The 25,061-nt window shown below is 40.4% G+C and overlaps 1 protein-coding gene across 8 annotated transcripts in view; it reads left to right on the top strand.

Moving 5' to 3' along the window:
* Positions 1–25,061, top strand: part of Nsd1 (nuclear receptor binding SET domain protein 1) — a 135,655-nt gene that overhangs the window by 72,973 nt on the left and 37,621 nt on the right. For all 8 annotated transcript variants that reach the window (XM_004665049.2, XM_045152085.1, XM_045152084.1 and 5 more), the window contains 6 exons: positions 380–455; positions 3,167–3,282; positions 4,177–4,320; positions 13,328–13,451; positions 15,691–15,891; positions 16,694–16,873. In XM_004665049.2, the coding sequence (XP_004665106.2) occupies positions 380–455; positions 3,167–3,282; positions 4,177–4,320; positions 13,328–13,451; positions 15,691–15,891; positions 16,694–16,873 (841 nt within the window). The remainder of the gene's footprint in view (positions 1–379; positions 456–3,166; positions 3,283–4,176; positions 4,321–13,327; positions 13,452–15,690; positions 15,892–16,693; positions 16,874–25,061) is intronic.

A 25,061-nucleotide genomic window follows, 5' to 3' on the forward strand; every position in this document is an offset into this window, starting at 1 on the left:
TTCCAAGTGTTGTGATTACCATACTATTTCTTTTAAAATACATTTTATTTATTTATTTGACAGAGAAAGAGGGAGAGAGAGAGAATGAATGGGCGTGCTAGGGCCTCCAGCCACTGCAAACGAACTTCAGATGCATGTGCCCCTTGTGCATCTGGCTAACGTGGGTCCTGGGGAATCAAACCGGAGTCCTTTGGCTTTGCAGGCAAACACCTTAACTGTTAAGCCATCCCTCTAGCCCCTACCATACTATTTTTTAAAAACTTCTACAGTTAACCCAGGATTTCGTGACAATGTCAATATTCCCTCTCAATCTGGTCATTTAAGGAAAAGAGTTTATTTTCTATATACCTCAGTAAATCTTGTTGCTTTTTACATATAGTGCTATGAAGCTGGCCACTTGGAGAATGGCATTGCCAACTCATGTTCTGTGTCTCATCTGAAAGAGTTTGGTAGAGGTGAGTATTTTTGAGATTAAGAAAATTTAAAGTAGACAATAGTATAATGCAGCTTTTTAAAAAATTTAACTTAATTTTTTATTGACAACTTACATAATTATAAACAATATCCCATGGTAATTCCCTCCCTCCCTTCATTCTTCCCTCCACTCTCCCCTTTGAATCTTCCTCCCTCCCTCCTGTCTGAATGTCCATCCTTTGAGGAAGGGTCTTTCAGTAGCAGCCCAGAATGACCTTGAACTCAGTGTAGCTCAATTAGCCTCAAATTCATGGTCATCTTCCTATCTCAGCCTCCTGAATGCACAAACCACTATGCCTAGCTGTTTGCTTTATCACATCTGTTACCTTTGTTCAGCATGCATATGCTTGAAAAATTCCATATATTTTAACCCATTGAATTGTAGCTGTAGGAATCTTCCGTTTGAAACTAGAAGCTGTGTCCTGGAACCTGTATGTGATAATCTTGTTTCTGTCCGCAGGGGGAGTGGACAGAATATTTATAAATTGAACTTCTTACTCCATCAGCTTCTTTGGTAGAAATGTTAACTATTTTGTCTAATTCATTATTAAGTTAGGATATGTATTACCCCTGTTGTATAGAAGAAACATAAAAGTCAACATACTGGCATGTTCAGAGCTAAGTCCAGATCAAATTCAGTGATGTGATATTCCCAACCTAAATTGTCTACCAGTTCCCTCTACCAATTTTTAAAGAAATTTTTTTGGTTTATTTTTATTTATTTAATTATTTGACAGCAATAGACAGAGAAAGGCAGAGAGAGAGAGAATGGGCATGCCAGGGTTTCCAGCCACTGTAGACGAATTCCAGATGTGTGCGTGCCCCCATGTGCATCTGGCTAACGTGGGTCCTGGGGAATCGAGCCTCGAACTGGGGTCCTTAGTCTTCACAGGCAAGCGTTGAACCGCTAAGCCATCTCTCCAGCCCAACCCTCTACCAATTTAATATTTGGAAGCCAATGCCAGTTTTTTCATTCTTCAGTATTACCCCTGATATGATCTGTTGGCAAGAAGATTATGAGATGACATTTCATGGGACCCTAGATGCACAGTTTCTGTAGCATGTTCAATGTCAGGAAATTTTCTAACCACTTTAGCAATATGTTGATATTTGTCATTAGGGCAGTTCTAATTTCATACTTTTAAAATAAACAGCTTAGAAAATAATATTAGGTCTTTTCCTATACTATTTATTTATAGACTTCTTTGTAAGCAAAGAGAGAAAGACAGTGTATTGGCATGTGTCGCTTTTTCGCATCTGAGTTTACTTGTATCTTGTATAACTGGGAAGTTGAACTCTGGTCATGAAGTGTTGCAGGCAAAGCCTTACTTAACTGCTGAGCCTTTTCTGCTGCCCATCCTTACAAATCTTTTGTTTTTATGTTTTTTTCCTTTGCTGAAGACCAAACTCAGAGCCTTCTGCTTGCTTAAATCGCCCTTAACTTTTAACTTTTTTTTTTCTTTTCTCCCAGTTAGGGTTTCACTCTAGCCCAGGCTGACCTGGAATTCACTCTTTAGTCTCAGGGTGGCCTTGAAGTCACAGTGATCCTCCAACCTCTGCCTCTGAGTGCTGGGATTAAAGGTGTACACCACCATGCCTGGCCCCTTTACTACTTTTTTATATTACTTTTTTTTTGGCTTTCTGAGGTAGGTTCTCATTCTAGTTCAGGCTGATCTAGACTTCACTACATAGTCTCAAGGTGGCCTTGATCTTTCCGCGATCCTCCTATTTCTGCCTTCTGATTGCTGAGATTAAAGGCTTGCACCACCACTCCTGGCTTGATTTATTTTATTTGCAAGGGGAGAAAGAGAGAGAGAGTGCACACAAAGATGTGCAGGCAGAACCTCTTGCAAGTTCATAATTTCATTCTTCTTTGCTCCTGAATAGAACTCTTGTATAAATGTATATCATCTTCATTATCCATTTATTAGTTGAAGGACTTCTTCAGCCTAGGCTTTTCTGTATCTCATGGCAGTTTTTCCTCACTGTTCCTGAATTAGTTTCAAACTACCATCTCGAATTTTATTTTATTTATTTTTTGTTTGTTTTTTGAGGTAGGGTCTCATTCTAGCTCAGGCTGACCTGTAATTCACTATGGAGTTTCAGGGTGGCCTCGAACTCATAGCAATCCTCCTCCTAAATGCTGGATTTAAAGGCGTGTGCCACCATACCCGGCTGAATTTTAATTTTTAAACATGTACTGATATATTGTTTTGTCTAAGCTTGGAATCTAGGGAGAAAATATTTGGTCACTAGTAAATGTATTTCCTCTCCATCTAAGTTTTTTCTTTTTCTTTCTTTTTTTTTTTTCCTTTTTTTTTTTTTTTGAGGTAAGGTCTTGCTCTAGTCCAGGCTGACTTGGAATTCATTATGTAGTCTGAGAGTTTCCTTGAACTCACAACAATCCCCTTACCTCTGCCTACTGAGTGATGGGATTAAAGGCACATGCCACTATGCCTAGCACATCTAATAGCTTTTAAATAACCTGTATATGAATATGAAATATACAATTTAATTCCCCATGAGCTAAATAATTCTCTTTTTTTCTTGCTAATGTATGATATTAGGGTTAAATTAATTTTAAGGCTGAATTTTACCCTAACCTGCCATAATTCTGTAAGATTCCTTTATTAATTGATAAGAGTTGTTGACCATGTATATGATCCGCTATTAAAAGCATTTTCTGTCGTAGGAACTACTAAGGTCTATGACAAACCAAGGAAGCGAAAACGACAGAGACACGTAATGGCCAGAATGCAGTGTAAAAAGATGAAAAATGACTCATCAAAGGAGACTCCAAACTCAGAGGTATTATCAGTTCCTAATCTTTTGATCTTTCAGAGAGTAGCTACCTTTCACATTAGAAGGCACATCCCTCTCCCATGAGTTTATTTAAGAATAGTGTTCCAAGGAATGGACTGTACCAGTAGGTATAAAGAGTTCTAATTTAGTGGAGAGCCTGATCCCCCTTAAATAATATACATGTTGCAACTGAATATGGCCTTTTATAAAAAGATGTCATCCTTTATTCCCTTATGGAGTCAACTTTTAAAACTAGAGAGCTTATTATAAGTAACCATAACATCTGACTGAGGTAGACATTGTCCTCCTAAAGTAGAGAGAACATCAGTCAGTGGGAAATTCTTAAGCTTTTTCCTTGTTCACCAATTTCTTAATTTGGGAAAATGTACACATCAGCTGTGAAAAATAAAGATTTAAAACCACGTCTTTCTTGAGCATCTGTGTAGACATTGATGCTATATGTGATTTTTCATTCTGGTGAAATTATAGTTAGAACCATCCGGATCAGCATCACACATCATGATGCAGTGTTTCTTTCCAACTGGAATAGAATGCCCAAGAAGGCATTATTATTTAGGAAGCACGGATCTTGAAAGGACAAATAAGAAGTAATCAAATAAACTTAAGAATGTTTTCTCTCCCTTAGTGAAACCTATAAATGGAACAGCTCAAAAAGTTCCAGTGGAACAGCCTCAGAGCAGTTAGTGGCAGGGCATGAGGCGCCCACTACCCGCCCAATCACAGCAGGGTTAGAACTAACATTGCATGCAGTCCGCCCGCGTGATTGGCTGAACATCTGTAAGTGCTTTATGGCTAGACAAATAGCAGCCCAGAGGGAGGGGGTCAGATGGAGGAGACATCAATAATACAGATGTGGGACCTTTTTTTTTTCTCTGCAAGGGAGAACTGCTGACTCACAGAACTGCTGGAAGCCCCAAGGAAACTCTTGAAGACAGTGTAGAAAACGATTCTGGAATGTCTGTCTCCAAAAAATTGCAGGGTGAACGAGGTGGAGGAGCAGCACTCAAGGAGAATGTTTGTCAGGTAGAGAATACTTGCCACTTGTTTTTTCCTTTTGGATTGTATATGTGTGCACATGTAGTATGTATGATGTGTTTTCCCTGTGTACATGTGTAGGCTAGTGGAAGACATTGGATATCTTCTATTGCTTTTTCCTGAGACAGAGTCTCAATAATCCTGGAGCTCTCATTGACCAGGGAGCCCGTTCTCCTTCATTTCTCCACTGACCTCTGTGTTGGTACAGGCTGCATATTTATTATGTGATGTTTAATGTGGTTGCTGCAGATTGACTCAAGTCATTATTACACAGCAAGTGCTTTTACCTACTGAGTTATCTCCTCAGCATGTTTATTTATTTATTTATTTATTTATTTATTTGGTTTTTCGAGGTAGGATCTCACTCTACCCCAGGCTGACCTGGAATTCACTATGAAGTCTCAAGGTGGCCTCGAACTCATGGCAATCCTCCTACCTCTGCCTCCCGAGTGCTGGGATTAAAGGCATGCGCCACCACGCCTGGCTTATTTATTTATTTTTTTAAATAACCCTTCTATCTCCCCCCCCTTTTTTTTTTAAAAAAAAAAAAACAGATTTTATTTTTATTTAGTAGAGAGAGAGAGAATGAGAATGGGTATGCTACTGCAAACAAACTCCAGATGCATGTGTTACCATGTGCATCTGGATTACATGGGACCTGGAGAATCGAACCTGGGTCCATAGGCTTCACAGGCATGCCCCTTAACCGCTAAGCCATCTCTCCAGTCCTTCTATGTCCGTTTTTGGTTTTTGAAGTAGGCTTTCCCTCTAGCCCAGGCTGACCTGGGATTCTCTATAGATGTAAGGTGACCTTGATCTCATGGCAATTTTTCTACCTGTGCCTTACGATTGCTGGAATTAAAGGCATGTGCCACCATGCCTGACTCCTTTTTATCTCTTACTGTGACTACAAAAAAACAATGCTTTTAGATGACTCTGGTTTAGTCACATTAAGTAGTTGTGTCTCTCTCTTTTTTTTTTCTGAACCAAGTCCACTTTATTTGAAATTTTCCACATGCCACAAATTTACATGAAAACACCCATTCAGAATGCAGTTCATTAGTGCCAACACAGAATTCGGGAGTGGATGTGGCTCAGATGCTGACTGACCACCACAGACAGTTATGGCAGCTGGGCAGAGAGGGGGCAGTTGGCATTGAAAGGCAGGGGATGGTCACTTAGCACCTGGTCACAAGATATGGCATGACTCCTGGGCCAGGGAATGGCTTTGCCCGCCCCCTCCTTGTGTCTCTTATATAATGGGAAAGAAGAGAAATAATGCTGGTAATACGCTGACGTCATCGCTTCCAAGCCCACAGGAAGGTCTCTCCTATGTTTATTCAGTGAACTGTGAAACTTTATTTTTATTTTTTGGTTTTTTTGAGGTAGGGTTTTACTCTAGCCCAGGCTGGCCTGGAATTCACTATGTAGTCTCAGCATGGCCTCGAACTGTCACAGTGATCCTCCTACCTCTGCCTCCCAAGTGCTAGGATTAAAGGTGTGTGCCACCACACCTGGGACCGTGTAACTTAATTTGTACATTTCATAGTGATACTTTTCTTTGTTGTTTTGTGGGTCTGTGTTTTATTGAGTTAGGGTCTCACATATCCCAGGATATATTCATTCCTTTGCCTAGAAATATTTTAAGTGTTATTTTAGGTTTGAGATTTAACAAAAACAAAAAAGCATTTGTGTCTGTCCCTAGGAGAGAGAGGGAGGCATGCCTGGGTCACTTGCTCCTGCAAACAAACTCCAGACACATGCATCACTTCTGGCTTTCATGGGTACTGGAGAACCATATCTAGGCTGTCAGGATTTTTTTTTTTTAATTTTTTTTTAATTTATTTACTCGAGAGTGACAGAGAGAGAGAGAGAGAGAGAAAGAGAAAGAGAGAAAGAGAGATTGAGAATGGGCTTCCAGCCACTGCAAATGAACTCCAGATGTGTGCGCCCCCTTGTGTATCTGGCTAACGTGGGTCCTGGGGAACCGAGCCTCAAACCGGGGTCCTTAGGCTTCACAGGCAAGCGCTTAACTGCTAAGCCATCTCTCCAGCCCCAGGCTGTCAGGATTTTTATACTTTAATATAAGGGCTTTGTATATCCTACTACCTATTTTCATCAATGAATATTTGTACAAATGTATTATATATGTCAGTATTAAAATTTAGATATCACATTTTTTACTCATTACCTTATGAGATTAGAGTGTTGTTATTATCCTTGTTTTGCCTATGAAGAGACTGAATTACATAGAGATTACATAACTTGTGTATAGTCACAGTTCAGCCTGGTTTCATGCCTGGTCCTTGTGAATTTAGTTTCTTAACCATTGTGCTACCTTTTATTCGTGAGATGAGACTCCACTGTATTATTCAAAATGCCTTTATGTAGACTGGACTGATGGGGTAGTGGTTGAGGTACTTCCCAACAAAGCTTAAGGAAACAAGTTTGATTCCACTAGAACCCACATAGGCCAGAGGCTCATGGTGGTACATGCATCTAGGATTCATTTGGAGTGGCTATAGGCTGTGGCGTGTCCATTCATCCATTCATTTATTTATTTATTTTCTTTCTCTCTCCCTCTCCTTCATAAATAGATAGATAAATACTTGAAAAAAGAAATTAAAATGAGTTTATGTGACTTTGAGAGTAATCAGTTAAATGAACACTTGTTTTTAGCTATGTATATTTAAAAATTTATTTCACAGAGAGAGAGAGACACAAGAGAGGCAGACAGAGAGAGAATGGGCATGACAGAGTCTCTAGCCACTGCAAATAAATTCCAGATGCATGTGCCCCTACTCCAGCCCAGAAGTATCATTGTCAATATTAACAGATTTTACAAATATATATTGATGGGCTGGAGAGATGGCTTACTGGTTAAGGCATTTACCTGTAAAGCCAGAGGACTCAGGTTCAATTTCCCGGGACCAACATAAGCCAGATGCACAAGGTGGCACATGCATCTGGAGTTCGTTTGCAGTGGCTGGAGGCCCTAGTGTGCCCATTTTCTCTCTCTCTCTGTCTCTCTGCCTTCCTCTCTATCTCTCTCAAATAAAAAAATAAAACATTTTTAGAAAAGAAAACAATACTTATATTTTTGTTGTTGATGTATGTTTGTTTTTGTTTGGAGTAGAATCTAGTCCAGGCTTACCTGGAATTCACTATGTAGTTTCAGCATGGCCTTGAACTCATGGCACTCCTTCTACCTCTTGGGTATGCCACCATGCCTGTTTCTTTATTTCTTTATTTATTTGATTTTTCAACATTGGCTCTCTCTCTAGTCCAGGATTACCTGGAATTCACTGTGTAGTGTTTCAGGTTGCCCTTGAATACATGGTGATCCTCCTACCTCTGCCTTCCAAGTGCTGAGATTAAAGGTGTGTGCCACCACACCTGAGCAGTCTATTATTTTTTAATTAAAGCAACTAAAAATTAAATCCAGGCCCTGGATATATTATTGTGACCAGTATAATTTTATGCCAGTGTTTTTCCTGTTCATTTTCTCTTATAATTTGTACTGGTCCACGAATACAAAGTTGAACCTCAAAAGCAGTTAGGCCCAGTATGCATTAAGAGAAGTCACAATGTACATATATTTTACAAAGGTTATATCAAAAAAGGGGGTACTAGCCAGGCATGGTGGCACACACTTTTAATCCCTGCCTGAGACTACATAGTGAATTCAAGGTCAGCCTGGACTAGAGTGAGACCCTACTTCAAAAAAAAAGGGGGGGACGGTACTGGAGAGATGGCTCAGTGGTGCTTGGTTATAAAATCTAAGATTAATCTCTCACCATCCTTTAAAGCCTGATGTTTCAGATAGTACATGCTTCAGGAGTTCATTTGTAGCAGGAAAATTCCTCCCTTTCTCTTGTCTCTCTTTTAGGCAGATAGGTAATGTTCATGCTGGCAGTGATGGACAGAGTGCTGCAATTCCTGCACTTGGGAGGTGATGGTGGGAGGTTGGCAAGTGTGTGACGAACCTGGGCTACACAGGGGCATACGCTGCCTCCGGTAGAAAGGAAACCTGGGCTACACAGGGGCATACACTGCCTCTGGTAGAAAGGAAGATACATGCAGATGGGTCACTGTATTGTTCTGACTTACCTGGACCCATGGGATACAAGTTTGTTCCTCTGGTATAATTTATTAATAGCACCTTTCTTTATTCTCACAAATAGTTCATTTGACGTTTTCAATTTGTATTGTAACTGAAATTTTATTTATTTATTTATTTTTATTTCATTTTATTTTTTTGAGGTAGGGCCTTACTTTACCTCAGGCTGACCTGGAATTCTCTATATAGTTGAAATTTTCTTACTAAAGCCATGTATTCCAATATTTCTCATCTGTGAAAAAATGTCAGTGACATTAACATAGATAAGATGGCAATTTTTATTATTTTTATTTGTTTATTTATTTGAGAGAGACACAGAGAGAAAGAGGCAGAGAGAATGTATGCTCCCCCTTGTGCATCTGGCTTATGTTGGTCCTGGGGAATTGATCCTCAAACCAGGGTCCTTAGGCTTCATAGGCAAGTGCTTAACCGCTAAACCATCTCTCCAGTCCCCCCCCCCCCTTTTTTTTCAAGGTAGGGTTTCACTATAGTCCATTCTTACCTGTAATTCACTATGTATTCTTAGGGTGGCCTTGAACTCACAGTGATCCTCCTCCCTGTGCTTCCTCAATGGTGGGATTAAAGGTATGCACCACCATGCCCACTTTAAAATACTATTTCGTTTATCCGCTTGAAAAAGAATCAGCAAGAGAGAGAATGGGTGTGGTATTAGGGAATCGAACATAGGTCCTCAGGCATTGAAGGCAATTGCCTCAACTGTTCAGCCATCTCTCTACCCCCTTATTTTTTCCAAGCATCACACACACATGCACACACGTTTTCATATATTGCTCTAGCCCAGGCTGACCTGGAATTCACTATGTAGACTCATGGCAATCCTCCTACCTCTGCCTCCTCAGTGTTGTGATTAAAGGCGAGTTCCACCAAGCCTGGCTTTCTACAAATATCTTATTTTCATTTGTTTATCTGAGAGAGAGAGAATATAGGTATACCAAGACCTCAGGACACTGCAAACAAACTCTAGACACATGTGCCACCTTGAGCTTCTGGCTTACATGGGTCCTGGGAAATCAAACTAAGGTTCTTTGGCTTTGAAAGCAAAGCCTAAACTACTACCCTCAAACATATTTATATTTTATTTTTATTCATTTATCTATTGAGAGAGAAGTAGAGAGAATGGGTGTGTCAGAGTATCTAGCCACTGTAAACAAACTCTAGGTGCATATGCCACCTTGTACATCTGGCTTATGTGTACTGGGGAATCAAAACTGGGTCCTTTGGCTTTGCAAGCAAGCACCTTAACAGCTAATCCATCTCTTCAGCCCAATTTTAAGTTGTTTTTTTTTTTTGTTTTGTTTTATTTTTTCGAGGTAGGGTCTCACTCTAGCTCAAGCTGACCTGGAATTCACTACGTGGTCTCAGGGTGGCCTCGAACTCATGGTGATCCTCCTAACTCTGCCTCCAGAGTACTTGAATTAATGGCATGTGCCACCATGCTCAGCTAACGTTTTTTTTTTTTGAGCGGGGGCGGGGGAGGGAGAATAAGGCCTTCAATTGAATTCCAGACACATATACCGCATGTGCATCTGGCTTACATGTGTGCTGGGGAATTGAATGTGGGCCCTTAGACTTTACAGTCCAGCATCTTAACTGCTGAGCTATTTCTCCAGCCCTTCCCTTTTCTCTTTCTCTTTGCTATTTACTCCTTTCTTCTCCTCTCCTTCCTTCCTCCTTATTCCCTTTAATCCCAGCACTCAGGAAGCTGAGGTAGGAGTAGTATGAGGGTAGCCTGAGGCTACATAATGAATTTCAGGACAGCCTGGTCTAGTGTTAGATACTGGCTTGAACTCCTCCCCTACCCCCCAAATTATTTATTTCTTGTTATTATTTTGTTAGTAAGCAGAGAGATACAGAGAGGAGAGAGACAGAATGGGCACACCAGGGACTCTAGCCACTACAAACTCCAGGTGCATGTGCCAGCTTTTGTGCCTCTGGCTTTACGTGGGTACTGGGGAATCAAACTTAGGTTTTTTCCAGACAAGTAGTGCCTTAACTGCTGAGCCATCTCTCCATCCCTTATTTTCTATTTTCAAGTCAGGAAAGGGAGAAAATGAGTGGCCACACCAGTGCTTCTTGCCACAGCAAATGAACTCCAGATGCATGTGTTTTTTGTGTATCTGGTTTTATGTGGGAGACTTGATCCCAGGCCATCAAATAAATAAAAATATTTAGTATGTACTTTGTATTAGGTATTATGAATAATCTAGAGGTGATCTATAGTATCTAGGGGGATATGTGCAGATTAAATCAATTGCTATATTGTTTTATTTATTTATTTATGAGAGATTGATGGGGGAGTGAAGGAGATGGAGGGAGAATGGTGTGCCAGTACCTCCTTCCACTGAAGTGCATTGTGCCACTTTGTGCATCTGGTTTAATGTGGGTACTAGGGAATTGAACCTGGGTTGGTAGGCTTTGCATACAGTGCCCTTTAGTGTTGAGCCATCTCTCCAGCCCACTATCATTTATATGAAGAAATTGATTATCCATGGATTTAGATATGGTGTTGGTCTTGGTTTATTATTTTTTAGTTCTAGCATTTTGATGCTCATCACTGATGATATAAACTGTATAGAATGGTGAGAAGTAAAATGTGTTGGAAGCTTACATCTTTTATAAATCTTAAAATATTTCCTAGTTAGAGATGTGTGTCTTCATTTATTAAGGTGTTCCACATAGTGACACCATATCTTTGATAAAATTGTCTCAGAAGGATGATCTATCTCCCTCTTGCATTTGATACCTAATGTGGTGTGGGGGAGTTAGTTATGTTTGAGGTCAGTTGAGATAAATAGTATTTCTTTTGGTGCTATTAGGTCCATGTCCACTGGGCTGACATTGCTTGAAATCACATGGTTTGTCTTTTTCTTATTGTTTTCTTTATTTTGGTTTTTCAAAGTAAGGTCTCACTTGAGCTCAGGCTGACCAGGGATTCACCCTATTCTCAGGTTAGCTACAAACTCATGATGATGCTCCTGCCTCTGCCTCCTGAGTGCTGGGATTAATGGTGTGCGCACCACACCTGGCTTACTGTTTTATTTTTATCATGGAATTTCATTTTCTAGTTAGTAGCCATTAGGTTCTTTTTAATTACCATTAGGTTCTTTTTACCAAAGAAAACTTATGTTCAGCCTTCACTTGGCATAGGTTTCCAGTGGTACATCTTGCAATTACAGACCTTTGTCTCATTTTTGTTTGTTTTAGTTTTTAAGGTAGGGTCTTGATCTTAGCTCAGGCAGACCTTGAATTCGCTAGGTAGTAGTCTCAGGGTAGCCTTGAACTAACTCACAATGATCCTGTTGTCTTTGCTTCCATAGTGATAGGATTAAAGTCATGTGTCACCATGACTTTTTTTTTTCACAGTTTTGTGGACAAATGTAGACAGTAAACTATGATAATTCCAACCCACCACTCTGCCAACTCATTTTCTGTAACTGTGACCTTTCTTCATTTTTTAGTGGACAATGGGTTTGCCATCTGTGAATCTGTTTTGTAGTTGTTGCGTTTCTCTCAATTTTCAAATGGCTAACTTGTCATTCATTATCCAGTTGTTTTCTTTTTCTTGAGGTAGGATTTCACTCTAGCCTGAACTGACCTGCAACTCACTCTGTAACCCATGCAGGCTTCATGCTTACAGTGATCCTCCTCCATCGCTGGCATCAGAAGCATGTTTGACCAGACATGGATTCATAACTCAATTTTGAGTGTTCATACCTGATCACCAAAGCCAAAGGAGCTTTTTCTGTTTTTGCTTATTTGAGGTAGATTCTTGCTCAAGCCCAGGCTGACCTAGAATTCACCAGGTAGTCTCAGGTTTGCCTCAAACTCACAGTGATCCTAATATCTTGGCCTCCCGAGTTCTGTTTTAGTAGAAGCTACAGGAGTATTTTAATTCTTTTTGTAATACTAATCATCATTTGATATCTTGTCTAGTTTTTCAATCATTTGCTGTTTTTATTTATCCCTGTAAGAATCTTAGCCTAATATCTTACGATGTTAGGTATTTTAAAAGTAATTATGAGCCAGGCGTGGTGGCACATGCCTTTAATCCCAGCACTTGGGAGGCAGAGGTAGGGTGATTGCTGTGAGTTCGAGGCCACCCAGTGGTTACATAGTGAGTTCCAGGTCAGCCTGGACTAGAGTGAAACCCTACCTCAAAAAACCAAAATAAATAAATAAAAATAAAAGTAATTGTGTGTGGTTGTGCACACCTTCAATTCCAGCACTTGGGAGGCTGAGGTGGGACTATCAGTGTCAAGTTGAGGTCAGCTTCAGCTGCAATAAGACCCTGCCTTGGAAAGAAAAATATTGGTAATTGTTATATTAGCTGAATGAATGATGAAATTTTTTTCATCTATCTTCCTTTCTTTCTTTCCTTCCTTCCTTCCTTCCTTCCGTCCGTCCGTCCTTCTTTCTTTCTGTCTTTCTTCCTTCCTTCCTTCCTTCCTTCCTTCCTTCCTTCCTTCCTTCCTTCCTTTCTTTCTTTCTTTCTTTCTTTCTTTCTTTCTTTCTTTCTTTCTATCTGTCTTTCTGTCTTTCTTTCTTTCTGTCTGTCTGTCTGTCTGTCTTTCTTTCTTTTCTTTCTTTCTTGTTTTGGTTTAGTTTTCCAAGACAGGGTGTCACTCTATCTAGTGCAGGCTGACCAAGAATTCACTATGTAGTCTCAGGATGGTCTTGAACTCATGGCAGTCCTCCTACCTCTGCCTCCCAAGTGCTAGGAGTAAAGGTGTGCACCACCACACCTGGCCCAGAAATTTCATGTGTTTTTAAGAGATGCTTTCTTAATCATTGGGGAATTTTCATGTTTATAAAATATATTTCTGTATATATCTTTTTTTAAATTTTTTTTATCAGAATTGTGAAAAACTGGGTGAATTACTGTTATGTGAAGCTCAGTGCTGTGGTGCTTTCCACCTTGAGTGCCTTGGCTTAACTGAGATGCCCCGAGGAAAATTTATCTGCAACGAATGCCGCACAGGTAAAGTAGACAGCAAAGACTTTTCCCGCTCTCTTTCCTGAAGTTAGGTGCATGTTCTGTATCTCTAGCTGTACTGTTATCTCTGTCATCTGTATCTCTGCCAGCATGTGTCCCTGTGTCCCTGTGCTTGTGTTCAGTCTTCCTGTCCTCTGTCTCTTTCCCTGGCTCTTGGCTTTAGACAATCCTCCTACCTGGCCTCTGGTACCTGCCAACCTCTTTCTAAGGAGATGTGGTAACGTTTTGTAGCTTTTGAATATACCGGTGTGAGTCTTTTCAGGTCTGACTATAGTAAATCACACCATGTGAATAATGCATTTAGATATTGCAAATAAAGATGAGCAAATGAGAAGTCTGAGGGACATACTATGAATTGAAAGCCAGCCAGGTGCTACAGAGTGAGTTGTCTTGGTTTAATGTGTGACCCTACCTCTTAAAAAGAAAAGATAAAGAAATGCCAGAGAGATTTTAATAGAGAATTAATAAATTTTATGGCAGGTTGCACATGGTATAAACTCAGCACTACAGAGGCAGAACAACTGAGAATTTGTGATCAGCCTGGTTTATTCATGGTTGCCCTGTGTCCTGTCATCCCCCCCCCCCCCCGTAATCCCAGCATGCAGTAGGCTGAGGTAGGAAGATTGTTGCAGGTTTTAATCCAGCCTAGGATAGAGAGTGAACATCAGGTTTGACTGAGATAGAGTAAGACCTCACCTTTAGAATATAAAATTTAGGACCTGGAGGGTTGGTTCTGGTTAAAGGCAGTTGTTTGCAAAGCCCAATGGCCTGAGTTCAGTTTTACATCCAGATCCAGAGGCACAGAGAGGTACATGCATCAGGAGTTCATTTGTACTGGCAAGAGGCCCCGGCACCCCATTATCCTCTCCAATTCCATGCTTGCAAATAAATAGATAAAAACCATTAAAAGAGACCATTTTAAAAGCCACATGTGTTAAGACATATCTTTTTTAATAGAAAGAAACATCAAGTACACAATTTGACTTTTTGTGGCATGTGTTTTGTGCATATGTTTATGTTTTGCCAGAATCATTACCTTAATTCTGATAGTAAACAGTGCTGATGCTTACTGAGCAGTACTCCTTTGTATATGACTACTTCATTTTTTGAGTCATTCAGTTACTGAAGGACATTTGAGTGTTTGAGTTAAATATATAGCTGTTTTCTTCTCTTGAATAAACATTTAAGAGTAGAATGGTTGAAAAATACATTAGTATTCACTTCTCGTTCTATTTCATCTTTGAAAGCACTTGACTTTGTAAGTCTTTCTTCCCACCCCACCCCCCCCATTTTTTTTCCCTTCAAGGTAATGTTTTGCTGTAGCCTAGGCTGACCTGGAATTCACTGTTCACTATATAGTTTCAGGGTATCCTCAACCTCATGGCAATCCTCCTACCTCCTGCCTCTGCATCCCAAATGCTAGGATTAAAGGCATGCCCTGCCATGCCCGGCTATGTAAGTCTGGTTTATATAGTTAGTTATTTTTATTTTTATTCATTTATGAGTGGGGGATGGATAAAGAGGTAGATAGAGACAGTGCATGTATGCACCAGGTCTTCCAGTCACTGTATACAAACTCCAAATGCATGTGCCACTTGTGCATTGTCTTCTGTAGGTCTTAGGGAATTTTATTTGGGTCCTTTGGCTTTGCAGACAGGCACCTTAACCACTAAGCAATCCCTTTATATATGTTATCTGTTTGCACGTAATTTCTGCATATGGTTTTAAGTAAATACTTTTACTGTTTTTCTGGTCTTCCTACTTCTCCCCTCAGGTACAGTTTCACTGATCATTTTACCTCGGTCTCCTGATTGCTAGGATTAAAGGCCTGTGTCCCCACACCCAGTTTCAGATTCTCATTTGACAGGAATTTTTTTCTTTTTCTTTCGAGGTCAAGTCTCAGTCTACTCCAGGCTGACCTGGAATTCAACATGTAGTCTCAGGGTGGCCTCAAACTCACGGAATTCACTCCTATCTCTGCCTTCCGAGTGTTGGGACTAAAGCCATGCACCACTAAGCCTGGCGACAAGAATGCTTTGTATACATTCTGATGTACTATGTCATTAAACACTTGATGTCAGTTTATCCATTCATTGTAGAGGCACTGAGATTGTAATTGGTTTCAGATATCACCATCTTCATGGGTCTTAGTGCTCCTCCATAATGGATTAATATCCGGGTAAGTTACTCAGTATTAATTTGTTGCCTTCTTTTAACTTTCAAGGAATCCATACCTGCTTTGTATGTAAGCAGAGTGGCGAAGATGTTAAAAGGTGTCTTCTGCCCTTATGTGGCAAGTTTTACCATGAGGAGTGTGTCCAGAAGTATCCACCAACTGTTATGCAGAACAAGGGTTTCCGGTGCTCCCTCCACATCTGTATAACCTGTCACGCTGCTAATCCAGCCAGTGTTTCTGCTTCTAAAGGTATAGATTGCTCTTGTATAACAATCTAATTATAAGACCTCAATTTTTTATTTATGTATTTTTAATGTAAATTGTTTATTTATTTATTATGTTTGATAGAATATGGTCATGCCAGGGCCTTTAGCCACTGCAAATGAACTCCAGACGAATGTGCCACTTTGTGCATCTGTCTTTACATGGGCACTGGGGAATCAAACCAGGGTCCTTTTGCTTTGCAGGCAAGCATGTTAACCACTAAGCCATCCCTCCAGCCCTTAACAAGCATTTTTAAAATTTATTTTTTTTTAACAATTTTAACATTTATTTATTCATTCATTTGAGTGAGAGAGAAAGAGGCAGATAGAGCAATAGAGAATGGGTGTGCTAGGGCCTTTAGCCACTGCAAACAAACTCCAGATGCATGTGCCCCCTTGTGCATCTGGCTTACATGGGTTCTGGGGAATTGAACCAGGATCCTTAGGCTTTGCAGGCAAGCACTTTAACTGGTATGCTATCTCTCCAGCTCTGTCAATCAATTTTTTTTTTTTTTCGAGGTGGGGTCTTGCTCTGGTCCAGGCTGACCTGGAATTAACTCTGTAGTCTCAGGGTGGCCTTAAACTCATGGTGATCCTCCTACCTCTGCCTCCCGAGTGCTGGGATTAAAGGCATGCGCCACCATGCTCGGCCAATCAATCATTTTTTAACATGGTTCCTCTAATTCTGAAATTTTTCATAGACTTGAATAATTCACATCTTTTTTATACATAATATTTAAATTTTTTATTTTTCTTTTTCTTCATTTTTCTGCTTTCAATAAATGTAGGTCGACTGATGCGCTGTGTCCGCTGCCCTGTGGCATATCATGCCAATGACTTTTGCCTGGCTGCTGGATCAAAAATTCTTGCATCTAACAGTATCATCTGTCCTAATCACTTTACCCCTAGGCGGGGCTGCCGAAATCATGAACATGTTAATGTCAGCTGGTGTTTTGTGTGCTCAGAAGGTAAGATACAATATCTTACAGCATGACTGGTTTCCAAAGATATTAATACAGTGTTTGTGTGGGCGTAAAAGCACTCTTCACATTGCCACCGGCAGAAATATTAGGAAGTGTTATGCTTTATTAATCATAATGTAGTAGAACTTTTATAACTTGTTTATTTATTTATTTATTTTTAAATATATATATTATTTATTTATTTATTTATTATTTTATTTTATTTTTTATTTTTATTTTTTTAATTTTTATTAACATTTTCCATGATTATAAAATATATCCCATGGTAATTCCCTCCCTCCCCACCCCCACACTTTCCCATTTGAAATTCCATTCTCCATCATATTACCTCCCCATTACAATCATTGTAATTACATATATACAATATCAACCTATTAAGTATCCTCCTCCCTTCCTTTCTCCACCCTTTATGTCTCCTTTTCAACTTATATTTTATTTATTTGAAAAAGAGAGAGAGAGAGAAGGGCCACACTAGGGCCTCTAGCCCTGCACAGGAACTCCATATGCATGCACCACCTTGTACATCTGGCTTACATGGGTTCTAGGGAATTGAAAATGGGTCCTTTGGCTTCACAAGCAAGTACCTTAACGGCTAAGCCATCTCTCCAGCCCTTGTTTTTCAACTAGGGATAGTGCTACACACCTGTAGCCCCAACAGTTGGAAAATCTGATGGAGAAAGTTTATCTTTGTTAGGATAGCCTGAGCCATGTAATGGACTGCAAACCCACCGGGTCTGCATGATGATACCCTATTTCAAAAACAAAATATAAGGGCTGGAGAGATGGCTTAGCAGTGCTTGCCTGTGAAACCTTAGGACCCCAGTTCGAGGTTCAATTCTCCAGGACCCACATAGGCTGGATTCAGGAGGTAGGACATGCATCTGGAGTTCCTCCAGCATTAGCTGGAGGCCCTGTGTGCTGATTCATTCTTTCTTTCTCTCTCTCTCTCCCCCTCCCTCCCACCCTCCCTCTTTCTCTCCCTGTCTGTCACACTCAAATAAAAATAAACAAACAAAAACAAAATATGATCCTGATATAGTGGCACATGATTATCCCAGCACTTGCAGGAAGATCACCTGAAGTTTGAGGCCAACTCTACAGTGAGATAACAGCAAAAAATATCACTTAATAAAGTGATAAACAAAAAAATAAACAAAATCACTTAATGAAGAAAGTTTAAAAAAATCACAAAAACTTCAATTTATTTATTTGAGAGAAAATGAAGAAGAGAAGGGGGGGCACGAGAATGGGCATGCCAAGGCATACAGCCACTGCAAACCAACTACAAATATATGAGCCACCTTGTGCTTACGTGGGTCCTGGGGAATCGAATCTGGGGTCCTTTGACTTTGCAGGAAAGCACCTGAACCACTAAGCCATCTCTCCAGCCCTTGTTTTTACTTATTTTTTTTTTAATTTTTTGTTTATTTTTATTTATTTATTTGACCGCGACAGGCAGAGAGAAAGAGAGAGAGAATGGGCGCGCTGCGGCATCCAACCTCTGCAAACGAATTCCAGATGTGTGTGCCCCTTTGTGCATCTGGCTAATGTGGGTCCTGGGGAATTGATCCTCAAACCGGGGTCCTTAGGCTTCACAGGCAAGCGTTTTACTGCTAAGCCATCTCTCTAGCCCCCTTGTTTTTATTTTGAATATTGTCTTTATTTTAACTATTTCTATTGAAATGAAAACTAACTATAGGAGTAAAGAAAAGAAGGAAAAAAAAAACACCATAAATCCTACTACCACAATAAAACAATATTAGCAATTATTTTTATATTTATGAGCAGTTGTGTGCTGCCCCATCAGTCTTCTGTCAGTTCTTTTCTTTTTATTAATTTATTTGAAAGAGAAAAAAAAACAAGGAGACAGATACACAGAGAGTGAACATGGGCACATTGGTCCTTTTTGCCTTTACATATAAACTCCAGACACATATTGCCACTTTATATATCCAGCTTTATATGGTACTGGGAAATTAATCCAGGTTTTGCAAGAAAATCCCTTTAACCTTCTGCCTGTTCTTACTTGAGCTCAAGTCTTACTGTTTTGTTTTGTTTTGTTTTGTTTTGTTTTGTTTTGTTTGAGTTAGGACCTCACTCTAGTGCAGGCTGACCTGGAATTCACTATGTAAGTAGTTTCAGGGTGGCCTTGAACTCATGGTGATCCTCCTACCTCTACCTCCCCAGTGCTGTTATTAAAGGCATATGCCACCACCACACATAGTTCACAGTAGGTTTTTTTAGTTAAGCTATATCTCCAGCTCCAAACTGGGTATTTTGGTTATCCTTCTTATTTTACAACATAATTATCTTAAAGAAAAGTTTATGTGTGTGAGACATGTGTGCCCCATGTATATATGCATGTGCAGATGACAATATAAGTGTCCTCCCTTATTGCTAATTTGTTTGTTCCCTTGAAATACCAAGTCTCTCACTGAAAGTGGAGCTGCAGTTTTCAGTCAGAGGTACTGAATAGGGAGCCCTCGCAATTCCCGGGTCTCCACTTCTCACAAGAGGATGGTTGCAATTGTGCTTAGCCATGCCTAGCTGCTGACCTGGTTGCTAGGGAGTTTCATTCCTGACAAATAAGGTCTTCATGGCTTTTTGTAGGCCCTCTCCTCTCTGCTGAGTCATGTGCTCAGCTTTGTTTTTTCCTGTCTTTTATTTTTGCATACACATGTAGAGTGTGTATTACCTAGCCTGGGTTTTGCTAAATAAGTGGAATAACTAGTACTCATCAGGGAGTTAAATGTGCTTGTCTCAAAAGTTCCATCCCCAATGGCCACATAAAAATGTTTAGGGTGCTGGTGCTCACCTGCAATCCCAGTGCTGGATAGGTGGAGAGGGCGGAATGGATCCCAGAGTCTTACTAGCCTCTGGTCTAACTTGATTTATAAGCTATTGAAAGACCCACTCAAAAAGCGGTGTGTGACCTACCTGAGTAATACTAATACATTTGAATTCCTTATTTCAGTTTTACTCCTGGCGAAGCCTGGCTCTAAAAGGAGTTGTTTGCATATATTTCTGTTGGAAGCATTTTTTGCTCATGTTCTTCTGATATCTTGTGTTGCCACAACACTCTGGGATCTAAGATTGTTGTGGATTTTGCTGAGAAAAAAGTATTCTACTAGCATCTGAAAACTTTACTTTTTCTTCTGCCTTGCTTCTGCCTTGCTCTCTCCTTCTGCCTTGCTTCCTTTTGCAAATTGCTATTCTGAGGTATGGAACACCTTAGTTTACTATATTAAAACAGGATCAGTGCTTGATGGTGCTTGTTTGGAAAGCCCACAATGACGGAGGGTTGATTCTCCAGATGCATAAAGGAGTGCAAGCGTCTGAAGTTACTTTGCAGTGGCAGGAGTCCCTGGCATGCTCATTCTCCATTTTATCTGTTTTTGGTTTTTTTTTTTTGGGGGGGGGGGGGTTTCATGATAGGTCTTGTTCTAGCCCAGGCTGAACTGGAATTCACTATGTAGTCTCAAGGTGGTCTTGAACTCATCGTGCCTGGCCTTTTCTTTTAAGATGTGTGTGTGTGTGGGGGGGAGGGAGATAGAGAATTGGCACACCAGGGCTTCAGCTACTGCAATCAAACTGCATACGCTTGCAATACCTAGTGGGCATGTGTGACCTGGTACTTGCCCCACCTTTGTGCATGTGGCTAACATGGAATATTGAGAGTAGACCCTTAGGTTTTGCAGTTAAGCTCTTTGTCCGCTAACCCATCTGTCCATCTCTTCCTTCTTCTCCTTCTTCCTCTTCCTCGTCGTTTTCTTTTTTTAATATGAAAGAAAATTGTCAAACCAGGCCCTCCAGGCACTGAAACTGTACTAGAGATGTGTACACCCCCTTGTGCCCATGTGCAACTTTGCTGGCTTGTGTCACTGTGTATCTGGCTCATGTGGGACCTATTGAGTTGAACGTGAGTCCTTAGGCCTGACAGGCAGGCACCTTAATGGCTAAGCCATCTCTCCAGCCCCCCACTTTGAATTCTTAATAAATCTAGTCATATGTGGAAAGTCTATAAGAGATAAATATGTCCCTGAGGATATTTCGGAATCATCAGTTCTAAGCAAGTTGACTAGAAGATAATATCCTAATGCCATCATCATGCTAACAATTCCCAAATATGTATTTCCAACCCACACCTATCAACTGAATTCTAATTTCTGCTAAATATTTGCTCATCTCACAACAATCTTGAACTTACTGTGTTTGAAACAGAACTGTTCTCAAGGAATGGCGTCACACTTGACTGTAGTCTCAGCCCATGGGAGGCTGAGGACGGAGGTTGAGGAATTGAAGTTTATCCTCATCTACATAGCATTGGTTACATGAAACTCTGTCACAAACAAAGTAATCCCCCTCCAACACACAAACCAACATGTGCCTGCACACGCACACACAGTTAAACCAGTATTTCCTGTCATGAGTTTTTCTCATCTCAGTTAAATACATTGCTCTCTATTGAGTTGCTTATATCAGAAACTCAGAAGTGAGACTCAATTTCTACCTTTCTCCAAAAGTCTCACTATTTAGCCCATGCTGACCTGCAATTCTCAGGCTGGCCTCGAACTCACAGTGACCCTTTTTCCTTGGATTTTGTCTAAGTGTTGAGGTTAAAGGCGTGTGCCATCATGGCTACTCCCTTCCTCTTATTTTTATCTAATCTGTTAACTATTAATAAATATCAAATCCAAGCCACCTTTCTCTGTTTCTGCTACCCTTGGTGACTGACATCTTGTCCCTTTCTATAATATATCACAATCATTTTTTTTTTTTAGCTCTTTAATGTGCAGTTTAACCGGGCATGGTAGTGCAGGTTTTTAATCCCAGCATTCATGAGGCAGAGTTTGGAGGATAATCATGAGTTTAAGGCCATCCTGAGATTATATAGTGAATTCCAGGTCAGCCTGAGCTAGACTGAGACCCTACCTCCAAAAATAAGCAAACAAGCAAAAATCCTTTGAAAGGTAAAATAAATAGGGCCAGTAATCACTTGAACTTTTTTTTTAACTTTGATAGGTTTATGACCATGTTTTATTTGGCTTTTACTAGTTTTTTAAAAAATGAGTTCAAACTGGGCATGGTGGTACATGCCTTTAATCCCAGCATATGGGAGGCAGAGGTAGGAGAATCACTATTGAGGAGCTAATTGTAAGCAGTCCTGCCCTTCCTTTGGCTGTTACATTCTTTCTGCCACCTGTTCTACAATGGACCCTGAGCTTTGGACACTCCTCTGTCACTTCTTCTCAGCACCATGGTGCCTTCTGAGTCATCCCAGGTTCACTGCCATCTGAAAAAGAAGCTTCCCTATACAAAAAGTGAGAGTAGCATTAATATATGGGTATGAACATTAAGAGAAGTGCTAACTGGACAATTTATATATTTTTTCAATTTTTTAAGACCATAAAGGAAAATATGTATTATCATTTTGAGGAGAGAAAGGTAGATAGATAGAGAGAAGGGGTGCACCAAGGCCTCTAGCCTCCACAAACCAACTCCAGACACATGTGCCACCTTGTGTATCTAGCCCCACATGGTCACAGGGGAATCAGATCTGGGTACTTTGGCTTTTAAGTCAAGTGCCTTCACTGCCAAGCCATTTCTTCAGCCCAAGTATTATCATTTTATCCCCCTTGGGTTTTTTTGTTTGTTTCTTTGTTAAGGAAACTACTTTCTGTAGATATGAAGGTTCAATGCCTTGATAAAGAAAGGTTGTATAGTTCCTTCTCTCTCCACCCTCCCTCTCTTCCTCTGGCTTTCTTTCTTTTTTATTTTTGGGCATTTTTGTTTGTTTGTTTGTTTGTGTTTTTCAAGGTAGGGATTCACTCTAGCTCAGGCTGACCTGGAATTCACTATGTGTTCTCAGGTTGTCCTCTATGGTTTCAGCTGCGGTGGCATGGCTGAAGTGCACTTTCTCTACTAAGCCATCTCTGTTTATGTAGGTTTTTCAAGGTAGAGTCTCCTTCTAGCCAGACTGACCATGAATTTACTATGTCTCAGGGTGGCTTTGAATACACGGTGATCCTCCTACCTCTGCCTCCTGAGTACGGGGATTAAAGATATACCCGGCTTTATTTTTTTGAATTTATTATTATTTTCTTTAATTAATTTTTTATTAACAACATCCCTGATTGTGAACAATATCCCATGATAATGCCCTCCCTCCCTCTACTTTCCCTTTTGAAACTCCATTCTCCATCATATCCCCTACCCCCTTTCTATCAGTCTTTTTTATTTTGATGTCATGATCTTTTTTTACCTCCTATTATGATGGTCTTGTGTGGTTAGTGTCATTCACTATGTGGTCATGGATATCGAGGCTACCCTTCCTTTGGCTCTTACATTCTTTTTATTTTTTAATGTTTGGTAGTTTAATTATAACATGGCAAGGAGATGATCTTTCCAAGTTTTGTCTGTTTAGTGTTCTAAAAATTGCTATATCTGCATTGGCATCTCTTTCACAATTTGGGGGACATTTTCTTCTATGATTTTGTTGAAGACGCCTACTGTGCCTTTGGAGTGAAACTCTTCTCCTTCTGCTATACCCTGAATTCTTATGTTTGATCTTTTCATAGTGTCCCAAATCTTGAAATTCAATATGATATTCTATATGCTGTCTAAGCCCAACTGTATGACTTTTTGGGAAAGGCAAAACAATGGACACAGTAAATATGCAAACAAAATACCAGTGGTTTCCAGGAGGTGGTGGGGAGTGTGGGATGAATAGGTGGAGCACAGTGAACTTCAAAATATATATATTTATTTATTTGAAAGCAGAGACGCACACACACTGAGAGAGAGAGGGAGAGTAGAGAGGGAACGGATGTAACAGGCCCTCTTGCCACTGCAAATTAATGCTAGATACATGTGCCATTTTGTGCATCTGAGTTTATATGGATACTGGGGAATCAAACCCAGGCAGTCAGGCTTTGCATGGCTCTTACATTCTTAACGCCACCACTTCTTCAATGAACCCTGAGCCTTGGAAGGTGTGATTAGAGGTGTTTCAGTGCGGAGCACTCCTCTGTCACTTCTTCTTAGCACCATGGTGCCTTCTGAGTCATCGCAAGGTCACTGCCATTTGAAAAGAGAAGGTTCTGTACCAAAAATGAAAGTAGCATTAATATATGGGTATGAACATTAAGAATAGTGCTTACTGGGCAGTTTGATGAGCATAGTGTATCCATTTAGCCACACACTAGCAGACATTACACCCCTAGGGCTAATGACTACCCCTGTTGTAGGTTTTCAGTATCAGGGATGTATTCCCTCCCATGGAGCAGGCCTCCAGTCCAATTAGAGACCGGTTGGTTTCCCCCATAACAGACATGCCACTATTGCACCTGTTGGCTTATTTGGTATGGCTGCAAAATTTAAGGCTTGCAGCGACCATTGTTGAGTATCTTCATTGGTGATTTCTCTCTCTCCCATTGAGCTGCATGTCCATGTCTTTTTTTCAGCTTCCTGTCAACTATTCTACATGGAGGAGGTTATCAGCTCAGTTCCAGCAGAATTTCTTAGTGGCCTTGCAGCCCAAGTATGTGGAGTCTTCAGCAATAGGATCTTACCATCTATTTCTGGTGGGAAACCAAGGGCCTCAGCAATGGGCTGTAATGTTTTGGGGCAACAACTCACTGGAAGGTATCCCATCCCTGGCACTGAAAATTTTCTAGTAATAATCTATATATTTTGTATAGGTGCATTATGTGTTGGTTCCCTCTTTTCCCACATCCTTGCCCCCATTCTGCTGGGGACTCCCCTCAGGGGTTCACAGGTTGCCGGCCCCATTTATTTATTTTTTTATTTGAGAGAGAGAGAGAGAGAGAGAGAGAGAGAATGAATGAATATGAATGGGTGTGCCAGAACTTCCAGCCTATGCAAACAAACTCCACTGTCTTGTGCTTCATGTTTATATGGGTCCTGGATAATCAAACCTGGGTCCTTTGGCTTTGCAGGAAAGTTCCTTTAACCACTAAGCCATCTCTCTAGCCCAGAACATGCAGATAACTGAAGTTATCAAAAGTGTTAAAAGTAGCCGGGCCTGGTGGTGCATGCCTTTAATCCAAGCACTTGGGAGGCAGAGGTAGGAGGATCACTGTAAGTTGAGGCCACCCTTAGAATACAGAGTGAATTCCAGGTAAGCCTGGACTAGAGGGAAACCCTATCTTGA

This window comes from Jaculus jaculus, chromosome 6 (assembly GCF_020740685.1).
Source record: "Jaculus jaculus isolate mJacJac1 chromosome 6, mJacJac1.mat.Y.cur, whole genome shotgun sequence".
NCBI classification, from domain to species: domain Eukaryota; kingdom Metazoa; phylum Chordata; class Mammalia; order Rodentia; family Dipodidae; genus Jaculus; species Jaculus jaculus.